General features: G+C 40.2%; 1 protein-coding gene across 6 annotated transcripts in view; it reads right to left on the bottom strand.

The window, feature by feature from the left end:
- Window positions 1-2,623: 2,623 nt before the first annotated feature.
- ZNF804A (zinc finger protein 804A) overlaps window positions 2,624-27,380 on the bottom strand; it is a 234,693-nt gene continuing 209,936 nt past the window's right edge. For 5 of the 6 annotated variants that reach the window (XM_073306099.1, XM_073306100.1, XM_073306104.1 and 2 more), the window contains 2 exons: window positions 14,740-14,870; window positions 2,624-7,707 (listed from right to left, as the gene is read on the bottom strand). In XM_073306099.1, coding sequence (XP_073162200.1) covers window positions 4,440-7,707; window positions 14,740-14,870 — 3,399 coding nt within the window. In that variant the 3' untranslated portion in view covers window positions 2,624-4,439. The remainder of the gene's footprint in view (window positions 7,708-14,739; window positions 14,871-27,380) is intronic. The other variant, XM_073306103.1, reaches the window with a different exon arrangement.

The raw sequence follows: 27,380 nt of genomic DNA, 5'->3' as shown, positions 1-27,380 counted from the left end.
TGTAATCGTTCTGATGTTCAGTTATATTTGAGTTAAATTGAATTAAATGTGAATGCAAAGAGAAACAAGACAGTGCTGGAGATGCTGGATTTTAATAGCTGAAGATAAACTTGCTTTCTCCATTGCACGTACAAAAGAAAAGAAATGTACTTTGGCATTTCTCATAGATGGTAATTTGTAGATCTCTCCTGTTGGCCCCAGTTCAGCACAGTAATTAAGTATGTGCCAACCTTAAAGCACATGAGTACTTCTATTGAAATCAATGTGACTATTAATGTGCTCCAAGTTAGTCATGTATTTAAGTAATTTGGTGAACCAGAGCCTTAAGAATGAAGATGAGTGAAGAAAGTTTGGAATAAAGTTAGTCTATGTTCAGAATGCTGGGGCAGCATCAATAGTTGAGGCCTTGTATAATTTTATATTTTAAGCATTTGCCTTTATCTCTGAAATGCCAATATAATGAGGTGAACCTAAATTTTATGCTTTCTAAACTGAAGAGCTTTTAAGCATGCACACAGTACATTCATCTTCCTCTAATACACTGGGCACACAAGACTGTGCGGTGATGTGTCCACAACTCCCAGTGACTTCAGTTTGTGTTTGTGGGTGCTCAGCAGCTTACAGTTGTTCATCATTGTGCAGGATCAGGCTCTAAAACGTGCGCTTTTTACAACTGTCTGGGGATCAGATGTCTCAATCTGTAAATCATTTTGCTCGTTCCTGCAGAAATCCCATGTGAGTTTGTTCCTTTCAGGCAGAGTTAAAATTTAGGATAATCTGTGGTTAAATTCAGTAAAATGAACAATCGGATTCTTCTGCTTTCTGTATGTGTTATAGCATTTTAACTGTTCTGTGTACTTACAGATTAGAAAGGAAAGTGTATAATTAGTCCAAACTGCCTATAACAATGCAAGATGATTATGATTCTTAATGCTTGAAAAATCCTATTTAGAACATTATTTTATGGTACATATTACCTGAGAAATGGTATGCCTCCAGGAAGGTCATGGTCTGGACAAATTGCTGCTTTCCAAGGGCAGGAAAAAAACACATTTCTCATCTCAGTGGAACATATTAACTTTTCAATCATTTCTTTGTGTAGCTGTTCTGGGAATGGGAAGCCATTTAACAAAATCTATAACCTAATTTAGGTTTATCACTGCAATCTGAAGATAAATTAATTCCAACAACTCTGGTGATTTAAAGGAACAGTAACTTATTTTTATTTCTTTACCTTGGAATCAGATTCCAAACATTATATAAATTGGCAATATGAGTTGGAACTGCAAAACATTAAAAGGCAACATTTCTGATTAGATTTGAACATTCTAAAGAAATTAATTAGATTTAAGAAAGTTGGCAGGTTGTGTATCTAGGAATCATAGTGTCTTCAGTTATTCAGCACTTGCAAAGATTTCCAAACTTATGAATGAGATTGTAAAATCAGAAAATACAAGTATACAGAACTACACTTAGATTATGTATCCAGTAAGATTATTTAGTAATACAAGAGCAACTCAGATGAAATATTTATTAAATCATTTAATTTAGCTTGTTCAATTTGAAATTCAGTCTTTGTTATTAGAAAATGTTTCTGTATTTCTATATTTGAAGTCACATATACAAAACAGTGCAAGAACTTAAGGTAATAATGTTTAAAGAATACTTACACCTTCTCGTTATTGGTATTTTACTTATATCCATTAACTTTATACACGATGCTAATGCAGTTACTCTATATAATATATCATTTTGCAATATCTTAAAACTGTTAAATTCCTTAATAGACAATACATTTAAGCTAAATTCCAGTGAAAGTGTAAAATCCAAAGTATAAAATAGAACTAGTAGAAAAATTTCTTACAAATTTTGGGGATTTTTTAAAACAAAAAATGGTTTTTGGATGAAAATGTTTGTTGAAAATTTGAAATTGGGGAAATTTTGACTAGCTGCAGCATAAAACTTGTTAATATGATAAACTGTGCATAATTGTTTCCCACAGTATCTTCTTATTTTCTAATTGTAATGTTATAAAATTGCTATTTTGCCCCAACCTTCCCGAAAGAATGTGTTAAATATAAATTGTTACTTAAATCAGAAATTAGTCTAAAACTGTTAAAGCATGAAAAATGCATTTCACACACACAAAATAAAAAGACAGAAATAGCCGTTAAGCTACATTTTCCATATACCAGATTAAACAAAATTAGGCATGAAACCACAAACTGGAGGGATGAAAACAAACAAACAAACAAAAAATCTTTTAGTCAGATTTTCAAAGTTGCTCAGTACCTGAGCACCCGTTACCACCAACCCATTTGTGACCTCTCAGCATCTTGGAAAACCAGGCCATCAAAGTGCTCCTTTGTACTAGCCTTTAGCACAGTAATGTAATTTTCCTCTTTACAATGGTACTGTACCTGCAAGATGTTGCACCAAGTAAAATATGTGGACCCCAGAACTTTAAAATTGTATTAGAAAGTGATTGAGATAGCTTTTGAGTGTAATATAAAATTAAAATTTGCTTTATTGACAGAGGTAAGTTTTAGTATTATAGATGGCAAATATAACAATATATTTATGCCATTTTACTCTCGTTTAAGAGTGAAGTTGGTATTAATTATTTAATATATTCTTCAAAAATTATCTTTCCTTGAGCTTCTCTTATACTTAATTTTATCATAATCATATAAATGAAGAAAGGAAACCACCATGAATTTCTAAATTATCCCTTATATTTTATTACAAGAGGGTATGCTACTGCCACTATAGGTCATTTTGCAAACCCTCCTCTTTATCCATGTGACTAGTCCCCTTTAAAGTGAATGGGACTGGTAATATGAAAAAGTGTTGCCGGGCTAGGGCTATATACATTTAAAGCTGTGTCATCATTATGGACCTAACCCAACTCCAGTAAAGCCAACAGAAAGATTCCCATTGTCTTATATGAGAGTTGGATTAGATCAGACCTAAATAAGGGGGTTGGGGTAGTAGAAAGGAATGTCTGAAGGACTAAATATATGTGTGTGTGTGTGTGTGTGTGTGTGTGTGTACGTATGTATGTGTATATATATTTGACAAAACATTCTAGAACCATACAATATGAAAATAGTCAGACAAAATTGTTAATTTGATAGTAAGAGTTTGATTCAACCCCTTAAAAGACTGGAAATTTCCAGTCAGGGTTGTGACTTTCCTCAGTTCAAATATGCCCAAATATCCTTGCCATTTCCACCTATCACATGAAATGATACACAGGTGGAAACATTCTCCCTTCTGATATGCTTGTTCGTCTCCCATTGAGGTAAACATGAGCTATGTGTCCACCAGGGGAACAATGTAATTATTTGGCTGAAGTATCTGAACTGATCATCATTTCAGTGTGCCTATTTTTAGACATAAAATAAATTGCACTCACAAAAGGGGCACCCCCCCTCACACACAAACGGTTTGTGTGCACACACTGCCGGTTGCATGACTAGCTATTCCATTTCCATGTGGAAATGGGGGTTTTGCAGAAGCAAAATGGCAAAACAACTATGGTCATTTCAATCACGCAGATGTGCAGACGTGGATGACATCTGGCAGGAAATGTAGTGCTATTTATGCTGAAGAAGCTAAATGCAGATATGGTTTACAGTTTACTCCAAATGTCCTTGCTTTTTTTCCCCTGTGCCATTTATGTTACTTTAAAAGAGCTGGTTTGGTTTAATAGAAAAGAGAGTGGCTCAAACAGTCAGCAGTTTGTCCACATACTACAAGTAGACAAAATTTGTCTCAGTGACATCAAACTGCTAACACAAATAGATCTATTACCCTTTGTCCCTTGCTCGGTAAGACAGTTACCCTTAAGGCATTAGCCTCTGAGCTTGGTGATAAATCATTGAAGGATAGGAAACCTGATTATCCAAACATAGCAGGAATAGACTATGTTATTCATCCGTGAGGCTTGTAATGAATGATTTTTGATATACTTAAATAGTTAACAAAAATTTATTGCAAGAGATAGTTTGTCACTAGATTTACAGTTTCAAGAAACATAGTACAAAACAGTGCATCAGCTTTGTCTAAACATTAAATAGGTGCAGGTTCACAAAGATAAAAAAACAAAAGGAGCATACTTTACAACATAGATTGCAATACTATAAATATATTTTATGTACATTATACATATTCTAAGACATGATTTTCATACATATATATATATATAGTTCATATTAGATCAGACTATTCAGTGCTTTAGTTATATTATGGAGCTGAACTTTACATACATATTTGCATTGTTACACTTATAGTAAATGATTCCAAATTAATGAGGCATTTTAACCAGTTTATTCCAGTCACTTAAAGAACCATTTGTCAAAACTGACGAGTGCTTACATATAGCAGTATGTTAATTTAGAGACAGCTCTTTCCATTTTGATTGTTGAAAACTTGACCTAGAAGAGGGGCTGCAATGGAATGACAGCTGGGTGTGGTGAAAGCAGCGAAGGAAACAATGCATGAGGTAATGGGGGGAAAGCCAGGTGACTCGGATGAAGGACGGAAGTTGGAATTAGTGGCAGTTGTGGCGGAGCAACAAAAGTTGTGTGGGTTCCTGGGCAAAGTCTAGGTCCTACTGCGAGATGAGGTAAAGGTGTTCTTGAAAGGGTTGGGACCTGTGAAAGAAACGGTTGGTGAGGCTGGAGAACCTTAAATGTACTTGCTGCAGCAGCAGCGGCAGCATGCTGCTGTAAAACCGTGTGATGGATTGTGGTTACAGAGGTAGAACGTAAGGGCTGCTGCAAGGGCAAAGGCTGCAGAGGAGGATTAGGTTGGATTGCAGTGGGTGGAAAGGCAAACTTCACCTTGTTAGCCAGCATGTTTTGCTGCATGAGCTGCTGATAGGCCTCACATTGCAAGTCTTTGAATTTTCCATGGTTTTCTGGGGGAAATATCAATGTCTGATCAGGCAACGTAAATGGGGCAAGTATCTGTTCAGTGGTTAAAAAGGCATGGCTATTTATATGTGCTTCTTTGAATGACAAAGGTGGAGGGCTGTTAATTATGCCTGAATTATACCGCAGCCATTCACTGGTTGCCTCATTTATTTTTTCTTGTGGTATGGTCTCTGCTACTTCATGTTGGCATAGATATGGTTTGCGAGTAGTTTGTTCCACATTTCTATCAATACTGGGCACTTTATAAGGAGCTTGACTTTCACGAGCCCTTACATTTTCATGTTTCTTTTCTTCTTCTAGCTTGTTCTCTGGTGTTGCAGTTGTCGGAACACTATGTTCAATAACAGAAGCAGAGGAATGCGTGAAGTGCTCCAAAAATATACTCGGAGAGCTCTGCATTGTTGAACACTCTGTTGACTTGTTATTTTCTGATAAAAGTAAACCATCAGATTGTAGAGTCAACTTGTTTTCTACCAGCTGTGTTGTTTCCGCCATATTTTTTGTATAATCTTTTATGGGTTGAGTTTTTGTTTGTTGTATATTTTCTTGTGTTAACAATTCCCCCAAAATATTTAATGTAGAATTTCCTCTGGAAGGTCTATGATTTTCATTTCTTCTTAGTTCTTTGTTGACAAATATGTGATGGGTTCTAGATCTTTTTCTCCTCCTTTTCCTTTTAGGCTTACAATGTGCAGCTAAATTACTTGTTTGCCTGAGATACGCTTCTGATAAAAATGCCTGTCTACATGAACTTTCATCCGATGAACAAGAATATGTATGTTGTCTTCGCTTTCGATGGGATCTTTCAGGTTCATCAGTCAGAAAGTTGTAAGCTCTCTTGATGGACTGGCTTTGACTTGTACATTTTTCCAAACATTTATGATCTGGGCTACAGCTAGATCTTCTGACCTTACAGCTACATAATGTTCTAGAATACATTAAGTTATGTCTTCCAGAATTCAAAGTCAGTTGTTTTGACTGCCTATGAGAGCTTGCTTTGTACTTTCTGTGCAGAGGTTCAGAGTCAGTGCAGTGGTCATAGCTATTTTTTGTGTTCCAGGTCCCACATTGGCCTTTGTCACCATGTATGTTTGTTGATGTGGACATGGTTCTTTTGTGATCACTGTTTCCAATGCCAAGTTTTTGACATGACTGTTGTAACTGCTCTGTAGCTAACCATATGCTTCCAATTTCATCTCTGCACTTCCCTGAAGTATTTTGAAGGTGCTGATGTTTATCTTCATTGACATAATTAATTTTCTGTTCAGCTGTTGAAGAAATTTCAGTGTCTGCTTTTGCTATTTCCTCATGATGGTGATGACATAATTTTCTCCTTTTCCTTTTCCTATTTCTGTGAAACCATCTTTTGTGAGTTTCTTTGTTCCAGACTTTGCTGTGTTTATCATCTATCCTGGTGTCCTGTCGTAAATGGCTTTTGGAAATGTGGTATTTTTCTGTTTTTCCAGTCCTGAAAGAGGCATCCAAGCACATTTTATCTTGATTTGTTGCAGGTTCACAGCTTTTAGCTAACAAAACATCTGTTATAAGTGATGTTGCTTGGTCGCACACATTTTTATTAATTTCTGTTTTGTAATCAGCACATTCTGAAATAGATTTATCTGTGTCATCTAAAACAAGACTCTGGTTGGACTCAGTTTTGTCATGAGAATGATGTACATTTGACTGATGTTTAGTTTTCTCCATGCAGTCACTTGCTCGTGATGACCTGAAGTCAAAACATAAAGGATTACAGCTATATGAAATGGATGGTTCTGTATTTGTGTAAATTAACATTTCGGATGGCCACTGAAGAACAGACAATCCATGTTTGCTCAGAACAGGAACAAATGGTTCACAAGGTCTTTTATGTGTCTCTTGTTTGTTTTGTAAGGCTGTACTCTCCCCTTCAGAATTTGATGACATATGTAGGTCAGAGCCAAGTTTTTTAATTTCTGCTTCAGTTGTGGATGAATCACTATTAATGTATTTATTGTTTTCCTCTGTGATGTCTTGCAAAGGTAAGCAATCATCAGTGATATCACGAGCTGGGGATTTTTTCCCCAACTTCTCAGAACTGTGACTTTCTACAGGTAGTGCCTGATTACTAATGGCAACTGTGGACAGTGATTGATCTCGTAATGCTGGTGAATTGACATCAACACAATAGTCATCCAAATCGCAAGACACAGGTTGTTTCAAATGAGAATCGGCTGGAACTAATACTGTATTCTCTAGTATTATATTTTTCTCCTTACTGGATAGTTGTTTTGACTCCTGAACTTCAGAAGCTTCTGCTGTGTCAGTACATTTTTCCATCAGTGGGTGACTGTAGTTTTGTTTCTCCTCAGAGCACAAAACTATTTCTGTTGCTGATGGAAACTGAAGATTACAAGCTCCTGGAACAAATCTACTTCTTCTGCTAATTCCATGTTCACTGGATGTTTCATCATTATATTCATAGAATACAGCAGCTGAGGACTCCAACTTCACTGATGCTTTCTTAGGAAAAGCAAAAGAGAATCCTATTTTATGTCCATGGACTCCTTGTACTTGATCCCCAAGTTTGAGAGTGTCAGATTTGTTATTAATTGCGCTTTCCGAAGCAGAAAAAGCAACATCTTTCGCATTCTGTGCATTGTGCATTAATGTACAATTGACATTTTGTTGTTTGTTAGAAGCGTCTATGATAGTACTTTGTGGGATTTCATGGAAATTATCTCTCACAGTAACTGTAGTGGACTTGAACATGGGACCACTCCCAGGAGCACTAAAAAACAAAACAAAACCTTCCATGAGTACACTTCAAAGAAATCAGATGTTCAGAGTTACTGCCTTCCCCCTGTACTATTATTTCCATAACATTGTGTTACATTTGTTTCCCCAAAGATTTCTAGGGGGACAGGTTAACTATTCTAAATCAATAGCTCCAAAACAAGACTACATTCCAGCAGGGGCTTTCAAACTTCTTCCTACTGCAAAATATAGTAGGACAGAGGATGTCTCATAAATCGCCTCCCTCTCAGAGAGACTGCCTCCCCGTCCATATGTGACCACGTAGTCAACCTCTCCTCCTATTTGCGATCACAAACATAATTGTGAAAACCTTACCAGATTCTTACATGCAAAAAAATAAGATTAGGTAAGTATTTATGTACTTTCAGCTGACCTAGTACAATAAGTGATTTATCCTTCATGAACAAAAATTAATCACACTGTCTACTATTGTTCTTGATTTCGTCTCCTCATCCCAGCTGTTCTGTATGACTCAACAAGAAGCAAGGAGAAGAGCCAACAGAGCACCAGTAGTCTACAGACCACAATTTGGGAATTTCTGCATTACCATAAGTCATGCTATTTTTGAAACTCAGCCAGCAAACGTCTATCTTTCACACTTGTTTTTTTTTAACTGAAAAATCAAACTGACATATTTGAAGTAATGATGGAAAAACCTGAAAACCTCCATAGATTCAGTACAGGTAATCATCCAGAAGCATGTATGCCTATCTGTGTTTAATCTATTTTGGCTGGAAATTGGGGTGGGTATCTCACAAAAAAAAAAAAAGGGTTTCACCTGAGAGAGTTCCTGTGTTAACTAACTCCAGATAGGTTGAAAATACCTTTAGACTAGCTCTTTCAGAGAACTAAGTTTTGACTTCTTTTACCAGCCTAATCTAGCTAATATTATCAAAAATGTTTTTGTCTCTGTTTATTTACTGCCTTGCATAGCTCCTATAAGAACAATAATACAATAATTATTAAATAGATGTAAGCAGTGTCAGGATGAGCTCCACCCTGACATCTGGTGGTGAGGTGTGGCAAGTTGTGGAAAAGAACTTCAGGGGCCGATCTCATTTGCATAGGCACACCCACCACGCCTAGAATGAGACCATGGCTGCCCAAGTGGTCACTTTGGCTGCTGTGGGATCCCCAGTGTCTCTGTTATTGGGGCAGGAAGAATAAATTGTTATTACCCTGATTATAGGAACTGTGCTTGGAACTGTACGTGGCCTTTTGTTATGATGGAGGGATTCACCATCAACTAAGTAGCACTCGCTAGGCAAGGGTCATGGGTTCCAAAACTGTGTGAATGGAGAGAGGCTGGGGACAAGTATTAATACTTGGTGGCATGGGCCCCCTGGTGAGGGCCTTACATGCTAATTGCACTTCCTCCTCTCTCCACTGTGGAATATCAGAGCTAATTTTGATTTCATTAGAAGTCTAGTTATAGGCTGCTGAGCTCACTTTGGGCTGACAGTGCACCAGCACTGGGGCTCCCCTATTATAAGCTGAATTCACCTAAGAGCTGAAATCACTGAGTGTTGTGTTAAGTAGTGGGGGAGCCTGAAGATATATTGTGGAGCAGTTTGCAGGACGGCTGGTGAAGCAGTTCGATGCGGCGCAGTGTGTGGATGGCAGGAGCTGCTTGTGGGCCGTGGAGCTGAGCGAAGGAGTTCGTGGGGCGGCTGGCGGAGCGGAGCGGGGCGCAGCTGAGCGAAGGAGTTTGTGGGGCGGCTGGCAGAGCGGAGCGCAGCTAAGCGAAGGGAGTTCGTGGGGCGGCTGGCGGAGCGGAGCGCAGCTGAGCGAAGGAGTTTGTGGGGCGGCTGGCGGAGTGGAGCGCCGCTATGGAGCTATGGGGCGGTCAGCTTCAGATCACGTAAGGTGCCTCTTACCCCTGTCCCATTTCCACCCAGGTTGGGAGGTAAAGCTCCGCAGATAAACTTTCGAACTCTGGGGCTGCCCTGACCAGGGACAGAGACTTTTGGGGCATTGGACTTTTGGGACTTTGGGTGATTTGGGGTTGCTGGACTCAAGAACCAAAGGGAAAAGGGCATGCCCCCAATTTGCCTGGGGTGGGTTTTTTGCTCATGGGTTGTGTTATGAATCCTGTTGGTGGTGTTTCCCCAACATAATGCCACATTGTTTCTCTCTGTTATTAAAAGACTTTTGCTACACTCAGACTATGTGCTCGCAAGAGGGGAAGTATTGCCTCTTGGAGGCGCCCAGCGGGGGTGGTATATATTGGTCCCAGGTCACTGGGTGGGGGCTCGAGCCGGTTTGCATTGTGTTATTGGAATGGAACCCCTAGATATTGAACCCGGCCCTTGTTGCTGCCAACTCTGACGGGCAGAAGGGTTACATACAGCCAGAACACAACATTCAGATGCAGTCTTACCCTTCATATAAACATCATCCCCTCAAAACCAAAAAAGCATTTGACAAAAAACAGAATGGAAAGAAAGCCAAAAATACGTTCGTTACCAACCTAACTGAAAAAAGTGGCTTTACAATATGATCTAACTTCAGTGGCAACAGTTAGGGAGGTAAGGGAAAGAGGCAAACACACTTGCTCAAAGGTCCATAGGCTGCAAAGCCCAGGGGTAGAGCGGCCATGAGTCAACCACTTTTAAGCTGCGGTTCTGCGCTAAATCAGACAGAAAAGCAACTTGACCACCTTTCAGTGAGTGGTGTTTGCAACCTGGTGCATGGGATTGGACAACTCAAATTTGGCCTGGCCACTCCTCTGCCTAGATGGAGGGGCAAGCAGGCCAAATTATGTTGTGATGTGGAGCATGGAGAGTCTGTTCTTCTACAGTGGAGCACACGGGAGTCAGCCAAGAACTTGACTCCTGGCGGCAACTGGCTGAGGGAGGCCTGGGTCCCTGTGGGAGAGCCGGCAATAAGCAGGGGCCTTGCAGGGGGGAGGGATGGCAGGGACCAGAATTTCTCCTCCCTCCAAAAAAATCTGAATTGGTGCCACTGCCTGAAGTTTGCCAAATTCAGCATTTGATGGACATTTCAGGGGAACAGTTTCAAGAGATAGAATCATAGAATCATAGAATATCAGGGTTGGAAGGGACCCCAGAAGGTCATCTAGTCCAACCCCCTGCTCAAAGCAGGACCAATTCCCAGTTAAATCATCCCAGCCAGGGCTTTGTCAAGCCTGACCTTAAAAACCTCTAAGGAAGGAGATTCTACCACCTCCCTAGGTAACGCATTCCAGTGTTTCACCACCCTCTTAGTGAAAAAGTTTTTCCTAATATCCAATCTAAACCTCCCCCACTGCAACTTGAGACCATTACTCCTCGTTCTGTCATCTGCTACCATTGAGAACAGTCTAGAGCCATCCTCTTTGGAACCCCCTTTCAGGTAGTTGAAAGCAGCTATCAAATCCCCCCTCATTCTTCTCTTCTGCAGGCTAAACAATCCCAGCTCCCTCAGCCTCTCCTCATAACTCATGTGTTCCAGTCCCCTAATCATTTTTGTTGCCCTTCGCTGGACTCTCTCCAATTTATCCACATCCTTCTTGAAGTGTGGGGCCCAAAACTGGACACAGTACTCCAGATGAGGCCTCACCAATGTCGAATAGAGGGGAACGATCACGTCCCTCGATCTGCTCGCTATGCCCCTACTTATACATCCCAAAATGCCATTGGCCTTCTTGGCAACAAGGGCACACTGCTGACTCATATCCAGCTTCTCGTCCACTGTCACCCCTAGGTCCTTTTCCGCAGAACTGCTGCCTAGCCATTCGGTCCCTAGTCTGTAGCTGTGCATTGGGTTCTTCCGTCCTAAGTGCAGGACCCTGCACTTATCCTTATTGAACCTCATCAGATTCCTTTTGGCCCAATCTTCCAATTGGTCTAGGTCCTTCTGTATCCTATCCCTCCCCTCCAGCGTATCTACCACTCCTCCCAGTTTAGTATCATCCGCAAATTTGCTGAGAGTGCAATCCACACCATCCTCCAGATCATTTATGAAGATATTGAATAAAACCGGCCCCAGGACCGACCCTTGGGGCACTCCACTTGATACCGGCTGCCAACTAGACATGGAGCCATTGATCACTACCCGTTGAGCCCGACAATCTAGCCAGCTTTCTACCCACCTTATAGTGCATTCATCCAGCCCATACTTCCTTAACTTGGTGACAAGAATACTATGGGAGACCGTGTCAAAAGCTTTGCTAAAGTCAAGAAACAATACATCCACTGCTTTCCCTTCATCCACAGAACCAGTAATCTCATCATAAAAGGTGATTAGATTAGTCAGGCATGACCTTCCCTTGGTGAATCCATGCTGGCTGTTCCTGATCACTTTCCTCTCATGCAAGTGCTTCAGGATTGATTCTTTGAGGACCTGCTCCATGATTTTTCCAGGAACTGAGGTGAGGCTGACTGGCCTGTAGTTCCCAGGATCTTCCTTCTTCCTTCTTCTCAGATGAATGGGAGCATTCATCTGAGAATGGCTGGCTAGCTGCCTAGCTGACTGGCCTGTAGTTCTCAGGATCTTCCTTCTTCCTTCTTCTCAGATGAATGGGAGCATTCATCTGAGAATGGCTGGCTAGCTGCCAAATTAAGACTAACAACTAAGACATCACAGCAGACTAACTGTATCCCAAACCATATATGGCTTTACAGATTGTCACTAATATCTGAACTACAAGCAGAAATCAATAGGGTGTGCCATTGCAGAACACGGAACACAGGGATTACATGTTCATGTCAATCTACCCTCCTGGGAAGGATTGACCTGGCTTCTGCACTAGCTGAATATTTTGAAAATTCCTCAAAGCCCACCTGAAGTAGAACACATTAGAGCAGTTAGGGCTGTTTGAAAGTGTTCTGTTTTAGACAGAAAATTGGGTTTTCCACATTTTTTTTTAAATGAAATGTGTTTGCTATAGTTTTGGATACCAATTTAAAAACACGCTAATTGGCAGCTCACTGCTCTATTCCTGACACACAGGATCACCCCCATCATGATCCAGTTGTATTAGTCCATAAGGCTAGATCAGATTCTTGACTCTCCTAGTCCTAAAATGTACACTGCATTCTATTTTGTCAATTAAATATTTTAATAAGGTTTTTATTTAGTTGAAATTATACTAATGTTAATGCTGCTTTTGAACCTACTCTCAGTTATTTAGAACAATATATGGGAATCAACAGATCTATCTATCTATCTATCAGAAAAGTAACTGCAAAAATGACATCAACCTCTTCACTGTATCTTTTTCTTTTCATCTACATTTTCAATGAGCTTCTTTAATTCTGTCAGTAAAGTTTGTACTTACATACACTTTACACACGTGCCAGTTTTCCTAGCAAACATGTTTTTTGTGCTCACAACATGTATACACTTCCAAATATTTTAGGCACAATTAAGGAGTTTGGACCTACATATCTTTATTCCAACACACGTATATTAGCTTACTGACAAAATGAGGTACTTACTATGTTAGCATTGAAGAGTCAATACAGTATGGGAGTGCAAACTGGACTTATGTACCATAAATAGAAACATAAAAAGCTAATTTCTGATTCATATTCATATTACTGGACATGAATTGTAGAGGATTTTCAGATCACACAAGTTTATAAAGCTACTAGTTAGATTTTTTGCTTGTAAACAAATCAAGTTCAATATGCAAGTAATTGAGATAGAATAAATATGGAATCTCAGTGTCATTTTAAACAGTCACTTTTCACAGTATAGTTAGACTTTAACAGATACGTTTGCCTTTTTTTCTGAAGTAGCAAGTAACGCTCCTGACTTGTGCTTCTTAAGCACTTATAGCCATATCTAGATGCATGCACTATCCCAGGAGTCCAGCTAGCAATTTCAACTCAGTATATAAATCACTAGATGTTCCATTGTCTTTCATCCTATCTGCTGCATACCATTAACAGCTATGTCATTCTGTATTATCACTAACACAGCATGGGGAGTTAGAGAGAAGGATTTAGCTGTGTGTTGTTTGACGGTTGCAAAGCCTTGATACAGTACAGTAGTGAAAAACCTGCCACTTCTTGTTAATATATATATGTTGCCCCAAAGAAATTACAAAGTGTGTGACTGTACTGTTCATTCCATACACACCTACCTGCATCCAGGACATGCCCACTTGTTTAGATGGACTTTGTTTCAATATGTCATACTACACACAGATGTTACCAATTTTCAGCAGAAAACTATAGACCTCACGTTCAACTGAACAATGTGGCAGTTCACCGCGTGAGATGCAGGTCCCATCATAGACAACATCTGAATAAGCATTCCGTTTACACAGTAATCACTGCCAATTTTTTCCTGTGATTGTTAGATCTATGTTGGAGCAAACTGAAAGTGGTTCAAATTCTTTTACACTGAGTTGTCTGTTTCGTTAAGTATGTACTTTTTTGGTAAAAAGGCCATCACTTCAAACTAAGAAATATCAATATCAACTAGGAATATATTTCCAGATTCAATAGAGAATATACATCTCGTGAGACGTGATTGTTATGGTTCGACTATATACCCTGATGGGTTCAGGAAAAGGAACATTTTCTTTTAAGGTATTCCCATATATAGTTTCTCTAGCTATTTAAATTTAAAACTAGATTTCCTGATGCATTCCCAGGTGAGCAGTTCAAACTCTAAGTCACACAGATTTGTTACATCCCGGAAAGATAGAGTGTATCCTTTCCTCATCAATAAAATAATGCCAAGCTTCAAATGCTTGACCTAGTTCACTAATGCTTTCAACACTGTGCCTGGCTTTATGAAATATATATGGAACATATTTTTAACTAAAAATACATGTCATTTTAGCTCCACTAAAAAAATAACGTTAAACATTTATTTCTTCACATAGCGCCAGATCAAATTACTGCATACATACAGCTTAGAGCTTGCCATAAAAATATGTGCACCCTGTTCTGGGCTCAGGATCTTAACAGTCATGTGTCCCACAACCCCAATTAATAGTTTGGGGATTATTTTTCCAGTGCTTTTTCCATTTCAGTAGTTATTCTCTCACCATGCTGCCTCTTTCCTCAGTTCAGCTAACTTGTGCAAACGTTGGAGGGCCTTTTCCTGTTTCCTTTCATCTTTTCTTGACTTGGAAGCTACATTTCGAGCAAACTCCCTCTGTTTCAGTTCCTTGAGTCTCTGTTAAAAATAATAATAAAAATATTTAATATAAAGAGAATCCCTGACAGCCCTGGTAAACAACTAAAAAAGTTCAGATGCACTTTTGTTGGTTTCGTGTTAGAAATCACACATTTAGGTAGTTCAGCAATATTCAAAATATTACATCAGATTACTGCATGGACCTTTCCTGAAATATATTTACTGAGTAATGGTATGTTGCTCTATCTTTTTACTTAAACAATTTAGACCAAGTTCATCCCTGGTGTAATTCCATGGAGTACAATGGAGTTACATCAGGTATTAATTTTGTCTGCTATGTTGAAAGGAAAAACAACAGCTATGTGTGAATAACATTTTTGATGCACTGGCCAAAACAATCCAGAAATGTATTGTATCTGACTTGGTGGATAGCTAAACTGTCTCTTACGTACAGACTTACAGACTTACAGACTTACGTACAGGGTCGGTCCTGGGGCCGGTTTTATTCAATATCTTCATAAATGATCTGGAGGATGGTGTGGATTGCACTCTCAGCAAATTTGCGGATGATACTAAACTGGGAGGAGTGGTAGATACGCTGGAGGGGAGGGATAGGATACAGAAGGACCTAGACCAATTGGAAGATTGGGCCAAAAGGAATCTGATGAGGTTCAATAAGGATAAGTGCAGGGTCCTGCACTTAGGATGGAAGAACCCAATGCACAGCTACAGACTAGGGACCGAATGGCTAGGCAGCAGTTCTGCGGAAAAGGACCTAGGGGTGACAGTGGACGAGAAGCTGGATATGAGTCAGCAGTGTGCCCTTGTTGCCAAGAAGGCCAATGGCATTTTGGGATGTATAAGTAGGGGCATAGCGAGCAGATCGAGGGACGTGATCGTTCCCCTCTATTCGACATTGGTGAGGCCTCATCTGGAGTACTGTGTCCAGTTTTGGGCCCCACACTTCAAGAAGGATGTGGATAAATTGGAGAGAGTCCAGCGAAGGGCAACAAAAATGATTAGGGGACTGGAACACATGAGTTATGAGGAGAGGCTGAGGGAGCTGGGATTGTTTAGCCTGCAGAAGAGAAGAATGAGGGGGGATTTGATAGCTGCTTTCAACTACCTGAAAGGGGGTTCCAAAGAGGATGGCTCTAGACTGTTCTCAATGGTAGCAGATGACAGAACGAGGAGTAATGGTCTCAAGTTGCAGTGGGGGAGGTTTAGATTGGATATTAGGAAAAACTTTTTCACTAAGAGGGTGGTGAAACACTGGAATGCGTTACCTAGGGAGGTGGTAGAATCTCCTTCCTTAGAGGTTTTTAAGGTCAGGCTTGACAAAGCCCTGGCTGGGATGATTTAACTGGGAATTGGTCCTGCTTTGAGCAGGGGGTTGGACTAGATGACCTTCTGGGGTCCCTTCCAACCCTGATATTCTATGATTCTATGATTCTATGACTTAGAGCACCTATCCCTTAATTTGCCTCCGCTCAGAATCATAACGGCTGCCTCCACATTTTCTTTGTGAAAGCAGGTTTCACCCACACCCGTTATCTTCTGTGTTGTTAGCCTGAGAAAAGGAAAGTTTAGAATGTTGTTTCCTTCAAATGATAAGTCTCTTTTTCGTGGTTACTCTCAGCTTCCAGATCATGGCAAAATTTGTGCTCCTGTTGAGTTCAAAACCATACCTCTCACAGAAACTTTGCTGATTTCTACTACAGGTCATTGATGTGGTCATCTTACACTTCTGTTCCCAACAATGAGGTAATCACTTATTCCATGTATGCAATGGGATCAGGAGCTTTCCTCTCCAGTTGGAAGTGGATGCCAACTCACCAGCTATTTTTGTTTCTGACCTGATTCTCCAACACCAGCTCAATTCATCCATCTGAGATTGCCTTGTAATTAACACAGCTTTGTCTCACTGCCATTCATCAAGTAAATCTATTTGTTTGGGTGTGCCTCTCTTCACCCTACACAAACGTTGCTCCAGATGAATCATGCAAACAAGCAATTTGTTTCAGATTAAAGTTTAATCAGGTCTTCCAGTGAAACCATTTTTGTCTCAGATCTACCAGTTTTTTTTAATTTGAAGAACATGGCTGCAGTAAAGGACTCTGAGCAACCAGAGATTTCGATTTCAGAGGATCTTTCAGATCTTCTTCCAGGGGTCACCCAATGAAATTAATAGGCAGTGGGTTTAAATCAAACTAAAGGAAGTATTTCTTCACACAATGCACAGTCCACCTGTGGAACTTGTTGCCAGGGGATGTTATGAAGGCCAAAAATATAACTGGGTTTAAAAATAATTAAATAAGTTCATGGAGGATAAGTCCATCAATGGCTATTAGCCAAGATCATCAAGGACACAACCCCATACTCTACGTGTCCCTAAGCCTCTGACAGCCAGATGCTGGGACTGGATGACAGGGGATGGATTACTTGATAATTGCCTTGTACTTTTCCTTCTATTTGAAGCATCTCATATTGGTCATTGTCAAAAGATAGGATAGTGGGCTAGATGAACCATTGGTCTGATCTAGTATGGCCATTCTTATGTTCTTTGCTTTTAGCAAATTTCCCAGTATCTGACCTAGATGACTGTCTCTATAATCCCTTTAAATTTTCAATATTAATATAAACCAGCCTCACTACATCTTATACCCTACCCATCCAGGAGTCTGTTATAAAAAATATCTTCCATCATGACTGCTAGTATCCATTCCTTCCTTCCCATAACATTTTAAATTCTCCACACAACCCACTTTCCTTTTGCTGTAGTAATAAATAATGAGCCTAGCCGTTAATGCAAATGAGTTTCACATATGCATATAACAATCAAGAGCCATGAGTTTGTTTATAAGTGAGGTGTAAGTTGTAGGAAACCTTTAACCCAAAAACATTTGTGCAGGTCTGATAAATCTGCTATACTCCACTTTCTGATCATTGTTTTTCCCCCTTTTTCATTGTTTTTTCTGTATTATAAAATTGCACAAAGATCCACAGTCACACACTGACCTTTTGTACTATAATGTACCTTGCAGCTGCACATAATGTGAGCCAAAACCATACCTGCTAAATTTGGCTCTGTACATAGCCAGTTTAATACTTTTTATAGTTCATGAGAGGCTTCTTCCTCATTAAATTGTTCTCCTTTCTTCCAGCTCATACACCACACACTATCTCATTTCAGCTATTTGCCTTAATGCACTCTTATTCTTTCAATGATACAAATTTTGTTCTAGCATGAACTCCACATCCAAGGTCCTGCTTTTCAATGTGTTCGTCATGAAAAATAGAAGTTCAAGGATATGCAACACCAAAAAATTTCAAAATATTTAATAGTATTTTAGCTGTGCACTCCCATTAAAATCAATGGGAATCCTGCAACTAAAAATCCCATATAACACTTGAAAATGTAGCCCATCGTATTGCCCACACATCTCCAGCTGTCTTTTTGCCTTGAATCTTCAGTTACAACTGCCACAGTGTTCTAAACTGTACTAGATATTGAAAGAAATAAAGATATTGTACAGAGTATATGCCTGTCATAAATATAAAGGGAAGGGTAAACCCCTTTGAAATCCCTCCTGGCCAGGGGAAAGCTCCTCTCACCTGTAAAGGGTTAAGAAGCTAAAGGTAACCTCGCTGGCACCTGACCAAAATGACCAATGAGGAGACAAGATACTTTCAAAAGCTGGGAGGAGGGAGAGAAACAAAGGGTCTGCGTGTCTGTCTGTATGCTGGTTTCTGCCAGGGATAGACCAGGAATGGAGCCTTAGAACTTTTAGTAAGTAATCTAGCTAGGTATGTGTTAGATAATGATTTCTTTAAATGGCTGAGAAAAGAATTGTGCTGAATAGAATAACTATTTCTGTCTGTGTATCTTTTTTGTAACTTAAGGTTTTGCCTAGAGGGGTTCTCTATGTTTTTGAATCTAATTACCCTGTAAGATATCTACCATCCTGATTTTACAGGGGGGATTTCTTTATTTCTATTTACTTCTATTTTTTATTAAAAGTCTTCTTGTAAAACACTGAATGCTTTTTCATTGTTCTCAGATCCAAGGGTTTGGGTCTGTGGTCACCTATGCAAATTGGTGAGGCTTTTTATCCAACATTTCCCAGGAAAGGGGGGGTGCAAGTGTTGGGAGGATTGTTCATTGTTCTTAAGATCCAAGGGTCTGGGTCTGTAGTCACCTAAGCAAATTGGTGAGGCTTTTTACCAAACCTTGTCCAGGAAGTGGGGTGCAAGGTTTTGGGAAGTATTTTGGGGGGAAGGACGCATCCAAACAGCTCTTCCCCAGTAACCAGTATTAGTTTGGTGGTGGTAGCGGCCAGTCCAAGGATAACGGGTGTAATATTTTGTACCTTGGGGAAGTTTTGACCTAAGCTGGTAAAGATAAGCTTAGGAGGTTTTTCATGCAGGTCCCCACATCTGTACCCTAGAGTTCAGAGTGGGGGAGGAACCTTGACAATGCCGGAGGCCAAACAAAATCAGCAATTTCCCTCAGATATGGAATAAAAGTACCAGGTGGATAAATGAATAGACAAGGGCAAAAAACCCAACAACACACACACAACTGCAACTGCAGCAAGAATGGGAGGAGAAAAGTTGCACTATAGGCCCAATGAAAACGTACATTCACAGACATACCCACACACCCTCATGCACCCACACACAGCACTTGAAATGTAAATGGAACTAACTTTCAAATCTAACTGTACTTTAAGCAAACTGCAAACAGTCAAACCAATTACACTTTTAATCCCGAAAGACAAACACATGCTGCCACCGCAACTAAAACAAATACATGAGCTAACCAAACACAATGCTACCTTATTAAAATTAAACATTAAAACAAACATTTACAGTGTGGCTCACAACAGTAACCAGATTTCCCTCCTGTCTCCTCAGAAAGCCTATCCTGCCTCATTGGGGCTTCAACTAGCCTGAAAGGGGAGGTTTTCAGTCAGTGTCCCATCACCCTCTTCCAGTAGGCCAGCTCCTCCTTGCCTTCTGAATCTCCCTCTCCCTTTGCCACATAGTGGGTGAGGGTCATCATATCCTGGCTGGAGGGAAGAAGTCATTCTGGTCCTGTCCTCCGGTGCAGGATGCCTTGCTATGCTTCAGTGGGTAGACATGGTGGTGCTGACTTGGACCAAATCCCAAGGAATTCCCTTGGATCTCCTCAGCCAGCCAGCCAGTTCAGGCCCTAGGTCTGTCAGTGCTTCCCTAATGGAGGCCCTGAGGAAGGTGGCAGCAGAAGTAGAAGCCACAGTAATTCTAGGAGCTTCCCAATGGGACAGGTTGCAGCCACCCTAGCACAGTCCTGGAGGTATCCACCAGTCTCAAGTACTTTGTGCTCCAGATCCTGCAGCCATGACCCTCTTGTAGGGAATGAAATAGAGGCAGCTGCAATAGTTCTGAATCCAGCAGGATGAGTGGAATCTGTCTCTGGCCCTATTTCACTGCCTGGTGGGTATCTGCTGGATGGGGGAGTGTAAAATGGGAAAGCAACCCTTGTTCCTCACATGTGGGGATGAGACTGAGTCTAGAGTGAGTCAGCTCTAGCCTCATAAGTGAGCCCCATAAGTGTGTGTTGCTGTTGTGATCACCTGGAGAGCTGTTATTTCCTCTGGACTTAGTGTCTCCCTTCTCTACTTCTGGATAACAACTATTTCTGATATAGGAAGCCACTTTTCCTCTTCCCTGCTTTCTTCATCCTTCTGCAGGGCCTGGTTGGGATGGCCAGCTGGCAACTTGGGCTTTGACCCCCTGGCTTGCACTAGACTTTGGAAGCCACTGAGTGAAAAGAAGACTGTCTTGCTTACCTTGAGAATTAATTGGGTATGGCAGACAATGTATTACTTTAAGGTCTTGTCTTCACTACATTGCTGCTTGAGCTATAACTCAAGGTTTGCCCCATAGTCCAACTCCCATCCACTCACAAAAATCTCTAGCTTGAATTAAGTGGTGCTTTAAGCTTGGGCCAGCTAGCCTGTCTGTGCTAGGGCTGATGCACCCTAGAAATGCAATGGGCATGCAGCAGCTGGAGTTACAATTTTTCAGCTTCAATCCTACCACTTTGTGTAGCAAGAATGTTGTTTCACAATGTGGTCACTCTCACTCTGTTCTCACTTAAACTAGGCTAGCTCAAGTGGAGTAACTCAAGTGTACTAACTTCAGCTACCTGTTGCAGTGAAGAACAGCCCTTAAAACAAAAACCTTTGGTGCTTAATGATGAGTGTCTTGGGCTCCTGAAACAGCTAGTTTTTAAATGGATGTTTGAATGTTATGTGTTGTGTCATTGACCCAGGATGTATCTTCTGTTCTCGCTTGGCAGCAGCCACACCTGGTACCAGATGGCCGAACTATACTATTTGATTGACAAGGAGGCTGCAGGATTATCTACTGGGGAAGTAGCAATTCTTGCCTCCTGCTTTCAGTGGCATTTCATTCTGGCAGACAGAATAGATTTTGAAGGCAGATATTAAGGTTCGCTCAGATATCTCTGCTGGCTCAGTTCAGTGTTTTCAGTGGGGGATTGATGTGTATTTCAGTGGGGGATTTTCATTGCGAGTTCTGTTGGTCAATAAAGGGGTATTATTTTCTTAGAATTTCTGCTAATTTTGGTGGTAATTATGTGTCGAAAGATTCGGGAATAAATGGGTTCTTTCTTGGTCAGATAACCTAACTGCAGTCCATATTATCAACAGGTGTTGGGCAGGTTGCTTTAAATCAAGCAGCTTATATCCATGTTTATGCTACTGCTTGGTCACCTTTGGAATCAATAACAACACTGTCAATATTTTCTCTTGTTTCAAGGTAAATAGACTATGAAGCAATGCCTCAGGCCAGTTTTGAGCCAGTTGTTATGCCATCGTTTTTGTGGATCTTGGCACATGAGGGCACTGCCAAAGATCACTAGCCATTTGGACATAGAGAAGTGACAGTGCCAGGTTTTCTGACTTCATGTCATTCAAGGTGCATTCAGGTCTTTCCTTACATGACTGGCCCATACCAGAAGTGCATTTAATGAAGTTTGCAGAAGTGCCCAATAAAATGTGTGTTATATTTCTTTTGCTATTTCCTCTCTCTAATATTTTGCTCTTTTTCACTGAGTTGTAAAAAAATGCAACTTATTTAGCTATGCTCCGTGCCTGTCTTTGCCATAGCAGGTGATGCTGCTGCTATTCCATCTGTCTATTCAGATGTTTTCAGATACCAAAAAACATGTTGAGAAACAGATAAGTGAAATATGCTCACAGATGGATGGGTCCTACTTTTTTTCTACAAGTTCCACATTATATTTCTGGTAGCTGTGTATGCCTTTGAGAGAAACCATGGTGAGTCCAATGAAGTTATTTGAAAGGTAAATAATCATATATTACTCCATTGTGTGCTCCCCTAGATAGTCAACAAAAAAGTGAGTGTCTGTTACTCTGCTAAAAAAGTGCAAGGTTAAACAATTCAAGCAAGACTTTTGGGTGTATGATAGCTGTACTCCAAAGCAAAAGACCAAACGTTTGAGGCCTCTTTTCATAAGATTTCTTAACTCTGTGTATTCTTGTCTTCCAATAGATAATATGATGCTGACCCTGGTGCCCACTTTGCACTCATGTCTCTCTTTTCAAACGTATAGTAGTTCATTTCATAGATTCATTCTTAGCATTCTTAGCACTTAGCATGGTGATGGATATTAAAAATGTATAAAAGGGAGAAAAAACACATTGACATTACAAACGTGGGGACTTCACTGCATATTGTGGAGCTCAGTAATTTTTGACTGTAAATGTTTGTTTTTCCTCCAGTGAGAAATTTATGCAGTGAATAAGAAAAGACACATGCAATAGGACAAGAGAAGATACAGTATTGTTGAAGATAAAAGGTTTGTTTGTTTATTAACTTTCACAAGGAAGCTGAGCCAAAGCTATACAGAAATTAGAAAACATCCTTTAATAGCACTTCATTTCAATTATTGTAATGACTAAAATATTGTGATTTGGTTTCCATTGAAATTAATGGGGCTACTTCTTTGAGAGACTGCTCGCCAATGTGAGTAGAGGGTTCAAAATCTGCCCTAAATTGTCAATGTTGTATGTTTGTATGTACTGCACAATGTGATATCTTGATCCTTGCATGGTGCAGGATCAGGCACATAATGAGCACAAAAAAGGATGTTAAACGTTTCCTTGGACAGCTGTATTCAGAGCTGGATAAAGGGCAGATGCACAGAGCTGCATATCTGGCTCTTGTATGCAAATGAGTCCCTACTACTCAGTATTTCTTTCAGGCAGCACAGAATTGCAAAGCAAATATCATGATGCCCATCTGAGCCTCTTATCAGCTTAATCAGGTACTATTTGTTCAGTACATGTAAGTTTAGGCAGAGATGAAACATTAAATGTTGGTAAGTAATCAAATTATTCTGTTTGATTGTTGCATGTAAGTAGGTGCCAGTTGTGTCAGGTGCCTGGAGGCAGCTGTAATTTTCATAGCTAACTTTTAATAGCTAACTTTTCAGGGAATGTTTGTTTTTCCTCCATCAAACTTTTTGTTTCAGACTTGCTCTCCTCTCATCTAGTCCTGGATGGTCCTTCGTATGATAAGCAATGGTGATGGATATAATCATTATAAGTGTTATATTAACAACTTACACTGTGTGATTTGTATTTTATAACTGACATGCCAACTCCCTGTACAGGAAGTGTAAGTGGTTAAAAAAGGGTCCCTTACTATCTAATCTTCACTGTGTATTTGATACATTTTCTACATGATGTTGCAAGGCTTAATTCAGCAAATACATACTAGTATGCATAGTCAATGGAACTATGGTCATAATAAATATACTTTGCAGTAGGTGTTAGCTGGTCTAAGTCCTGAGTTACCTTTATGTAGTCTCCAAATGTATATTTTCCCTCTCTTTTTGAAAGTCAGAGCAAAGGATGTGGCATCCTAGCAAGTAGAGAGCTCAGCAAATAGTGACAATTTAAGTAAGAAATTTCACTGAGAGAACTAACGGACTGTTTCTCCATTGCTCTGTGCCTTGTGTAGTCATTTACAATGATGAAAAGTGAGGGTAAAATACTACCATTATGACTAGGTGTTCTTCTACATCCATTTTGAATTCACTTGGTGAATGACATCACATGGTGCAGAGCAATGGGAAGGCTGACCCTGAGACTCCAGTACTGCCATTGGATCCATGAAAAGACTCTTATATTCATGTTGAACCCCGTTAATTTTACTGAGACTCCAACCACGTGAATCCAGCTAAAAGATCAAGACATAACATAGCAATGTTTTACTACTTATATAGACCGCAATTGATTGTCCTTCTGTACACCCACACAGTGTAGAAAGGAGGCATAAGGAGCCCTTTATGCCCATGCCCGGATTACTTACATCACCAGAGCCTGTGCACTGGGGGAGAACATCTGGCCCCAGAATTCTATTCCTTCTTTGGCTCAGGAGGTTGGGAAGGTGGTAGAGCCCTGGCCATGTACATACACCTCAGCTTCCGCAGGGGAGGAAAGTAACCTGGACCATCAGAAGGGTTAGTATGGACTGCTTTCCTCTGAAGCAAAAGGAAAGCTGCAACACCATTGGGAATATCAGCATCCCAATCTGGTTCCTGCCCTGTTCCTGGGGAACTCACTGGAGCTGTAGAGTTACAATCCAGCTCTTAGTATTTACTGTGTATTTCCCAATACAGTCATAACTAGCAGTTTAAAAGCTGGGACTTGTAGTGCATAGCAAATATTTGCATACACATGAAAGAACTTAAGAACAGCCATACTGGGTCAGACCAAAGCTCCATCTAGCCCGGTATCCTGTCTTTCGACAGTGGCCAATGCCTGGTGCCCCAGAGGGAATGAACAGAACAGGTAATCACCAAATGATCCATCCCCTGTCGCCCATTCCCAGCTTCTGGCAATATAGGCTAGGAACACCATCCCTGTCCATCCTGGCTAATAGCCATTGTTGGACCTATCCTTCCTTAACTTGTCTAGTTCTTTTTTTAACCCAGTTATGGTCTTAGCCTTCACAACATCCTCTGGCAAGGAGTTCTACAGGTTGACCATGTGTTGTGTGAAAAAATACTTCCTTTTGTTTGTTTTAAACCTGCTGTTTATTAATTTCATTTGGTGACCCCTAGTTGCTATGTTATGAGAAGGAGTAAATAACGCTTCCTTGTTTACTTTCTCCACTCCAATCATGATTTTATAGACCTCTATTATATCCTCCCTTAGTCATCTCTTTTCCAAGCTGAAAAGTCCCAGTCTTATTAATCTCTCCTCATATGGCACCCATTCCATATCCCTAATAATTTTTGTTGCCCTTTTTTGAACCTTTTCCAATTCCAATATATCTTTCTGAGATGGGGTGACCACATCTGCATGCAGTATTCAAGGTGTGGGCATACCATGGATTTATATAGAGGCAATATGATATTTTCTGTCTTATTATCTATCCCTTTCTTAATGATTCCCAACATTCTGTTTGCTTTTTTGACTGCCGCTGCACATTGAGTGGATGTTTTCAGAGAACTATCCACATTGACTCCAAGATCTCTTTCTTGAGTGGTAACAGTTAATTTACAGTTAATCCCATCATTTTATATGTATAGTTGGGATTATGTTTTCCAATGTGCACTTTTTTGCATTTATCAACGCTGAATTTCATCTGCCATTTTGTTGCCCAGTCACCCAGTTTTGAGAGATCCTTTTGTAGCTCTTCGCAGTCTGCCTGGGACTTAACTATCTTGAGCAAATTTTTATCATCTGCAAAATTTGCCACCTCACTTTTTACCCTCTTTTCCATTTCATTTATGAATATGACTGGGCCCAGTACAGACCTCTGGGGGACACCACTATTTACCTCTCTCCATTCTGAAAACTGACCATTTATTCCTACCCTTTGTTTCCTATCTTTTAACTGGTTACCAATCCATGAGAGGACCTTCCCTCATATCCCATGACAGCTTACTTTGCTTAAGAGGGGCCTTCTCAAAGGCTTTCTGAAAATCTAAGTATACTGTATACACTGGATCTCCCTTGTCCACATGCTTGTTGACCCCCTCAAAGAATTCTAGTAGATTTTCTAGTAGACATACTACTTTTCTACTGCTGGAAAGTCTAATTTAATCCAAGCAGTAGGTTCCTACTGAAACAAAAGCACATAACTGCATTAAGAGCATTTCTTACATCACCTCTACAAGCCTTCTACTAACTTGCAAAGTGATACTTTTTTAAAAAATTCAAGATATAAGCACTTGTAACAATAGCACTTCAGACTAATAGGCTTAAAAACATGGAGAAGCCATAAATTAATAAACACACTCAAGCTAGTAACAACACTTAAAGACTGAGACGTGGAACACAATGCATTTGAATACTGTGATAACAGTAGTAACAGAAGGAGAAATGAGCAAAGGTACAAAGTTATGTGGCTGGTATCCCAAAAACTTTAAAATGTTTGATACTTTAAAAACTATAATAAATCCAATGTTAAGAGAGTTGACCGTGTTTAACAAAAGGAAATTTAGATAAGTTCATTGGAAAATAGTGAAACTTACATGAAGTGTATGAACGTGGGGGAAAACTGTTATGGTGCCGTGCCAGGTATAGCGGGGGCTCTCTGCTCTACTAAGCGTGCTCTCCTGGTTTATAACACCCCTGCTATTATAATCCTTTTTTCTCTTGAGCATAGACTAACAATTGTACCAAATTATGTGGATTTTTTCTGACTTTGACAAATATCCAGGCCACTGAACTAATTTTCAGGTCAATAGAGGCATAAAGCTACCATAGTAAACTACTGTGACACCAAAATTTGCTTCTTGCTTGACCTTTAGAGTTAATATTAGGAGTAGAGACAATACCACCCTCTGCTCAATGATACATCTCCCTGGGATTTATACTATTGTTGCCCCTTTTTAACCCAAGCTGCTAGTCAAATTTCAGAGTCCTGGGGATGGATTTTTCCAGTTGGAAGTAGAAATTGATGGAGTCTTGTATTTTTATTGATGCAATCTTGTTTATTTACAAGGAATGTACAGAGTCCTGTTTCTCCCAATGCAGGAGCAAGCAAGAACAAAAGGAGCAGTTTCTTAGCTTACAGCCCCAACTCCCTAGCCAATGCATCTACAGGACAAGTGCTCTCTCCAGCTTTTTCCAGGGTCACACTGTGATCACTGGTTTCAGAGGAACAGCCGTGTTAGTCTGTATTCGCAAAAAGAAAAGGAGTACTTGTGGCACCTTAGAGACTAACCAATTTATTTGAGCATGAGCTTTCGTGAGCTACAGCTCACTTCATCAGATGTTTACCGTGGAAACTGCAGCAGACTTTATATACACACAGAAATCATGAAACAATACCTCCTCCCACCCCACTGTCCTGCTGGTAATAGCTTATCTAAAGTGATCAACAGGTGGGCCATTTCCAGCACAAATCCAGGTTTTCTCACCCTCCACCCCCCCACACAAATTCACTCTCCTGCTGGTGCTAGCCCATCCAAAGTGACAACTCTTTACATAATCAAGT

This window comes from Lepidochelys kempii, chromosome 11, assembly GCF_965140265.1.
Source record: "Lepidochelys kempii isolate rLepKem1 chromosome 11, rLepKem1.hap2, whole genome shotgun sequence".
In the NCBI taxonomy this organism is placed as follows: Eukaryota; Metazoa; Chordata; order Testudines; family Cheloniidae; genus Lepidochelys; species Lepidochelys kempii.
Note: the sequence above shows the minus strand (reverse complement) of the source record. Positions and strands in the feature narration are given on the sequence as shown.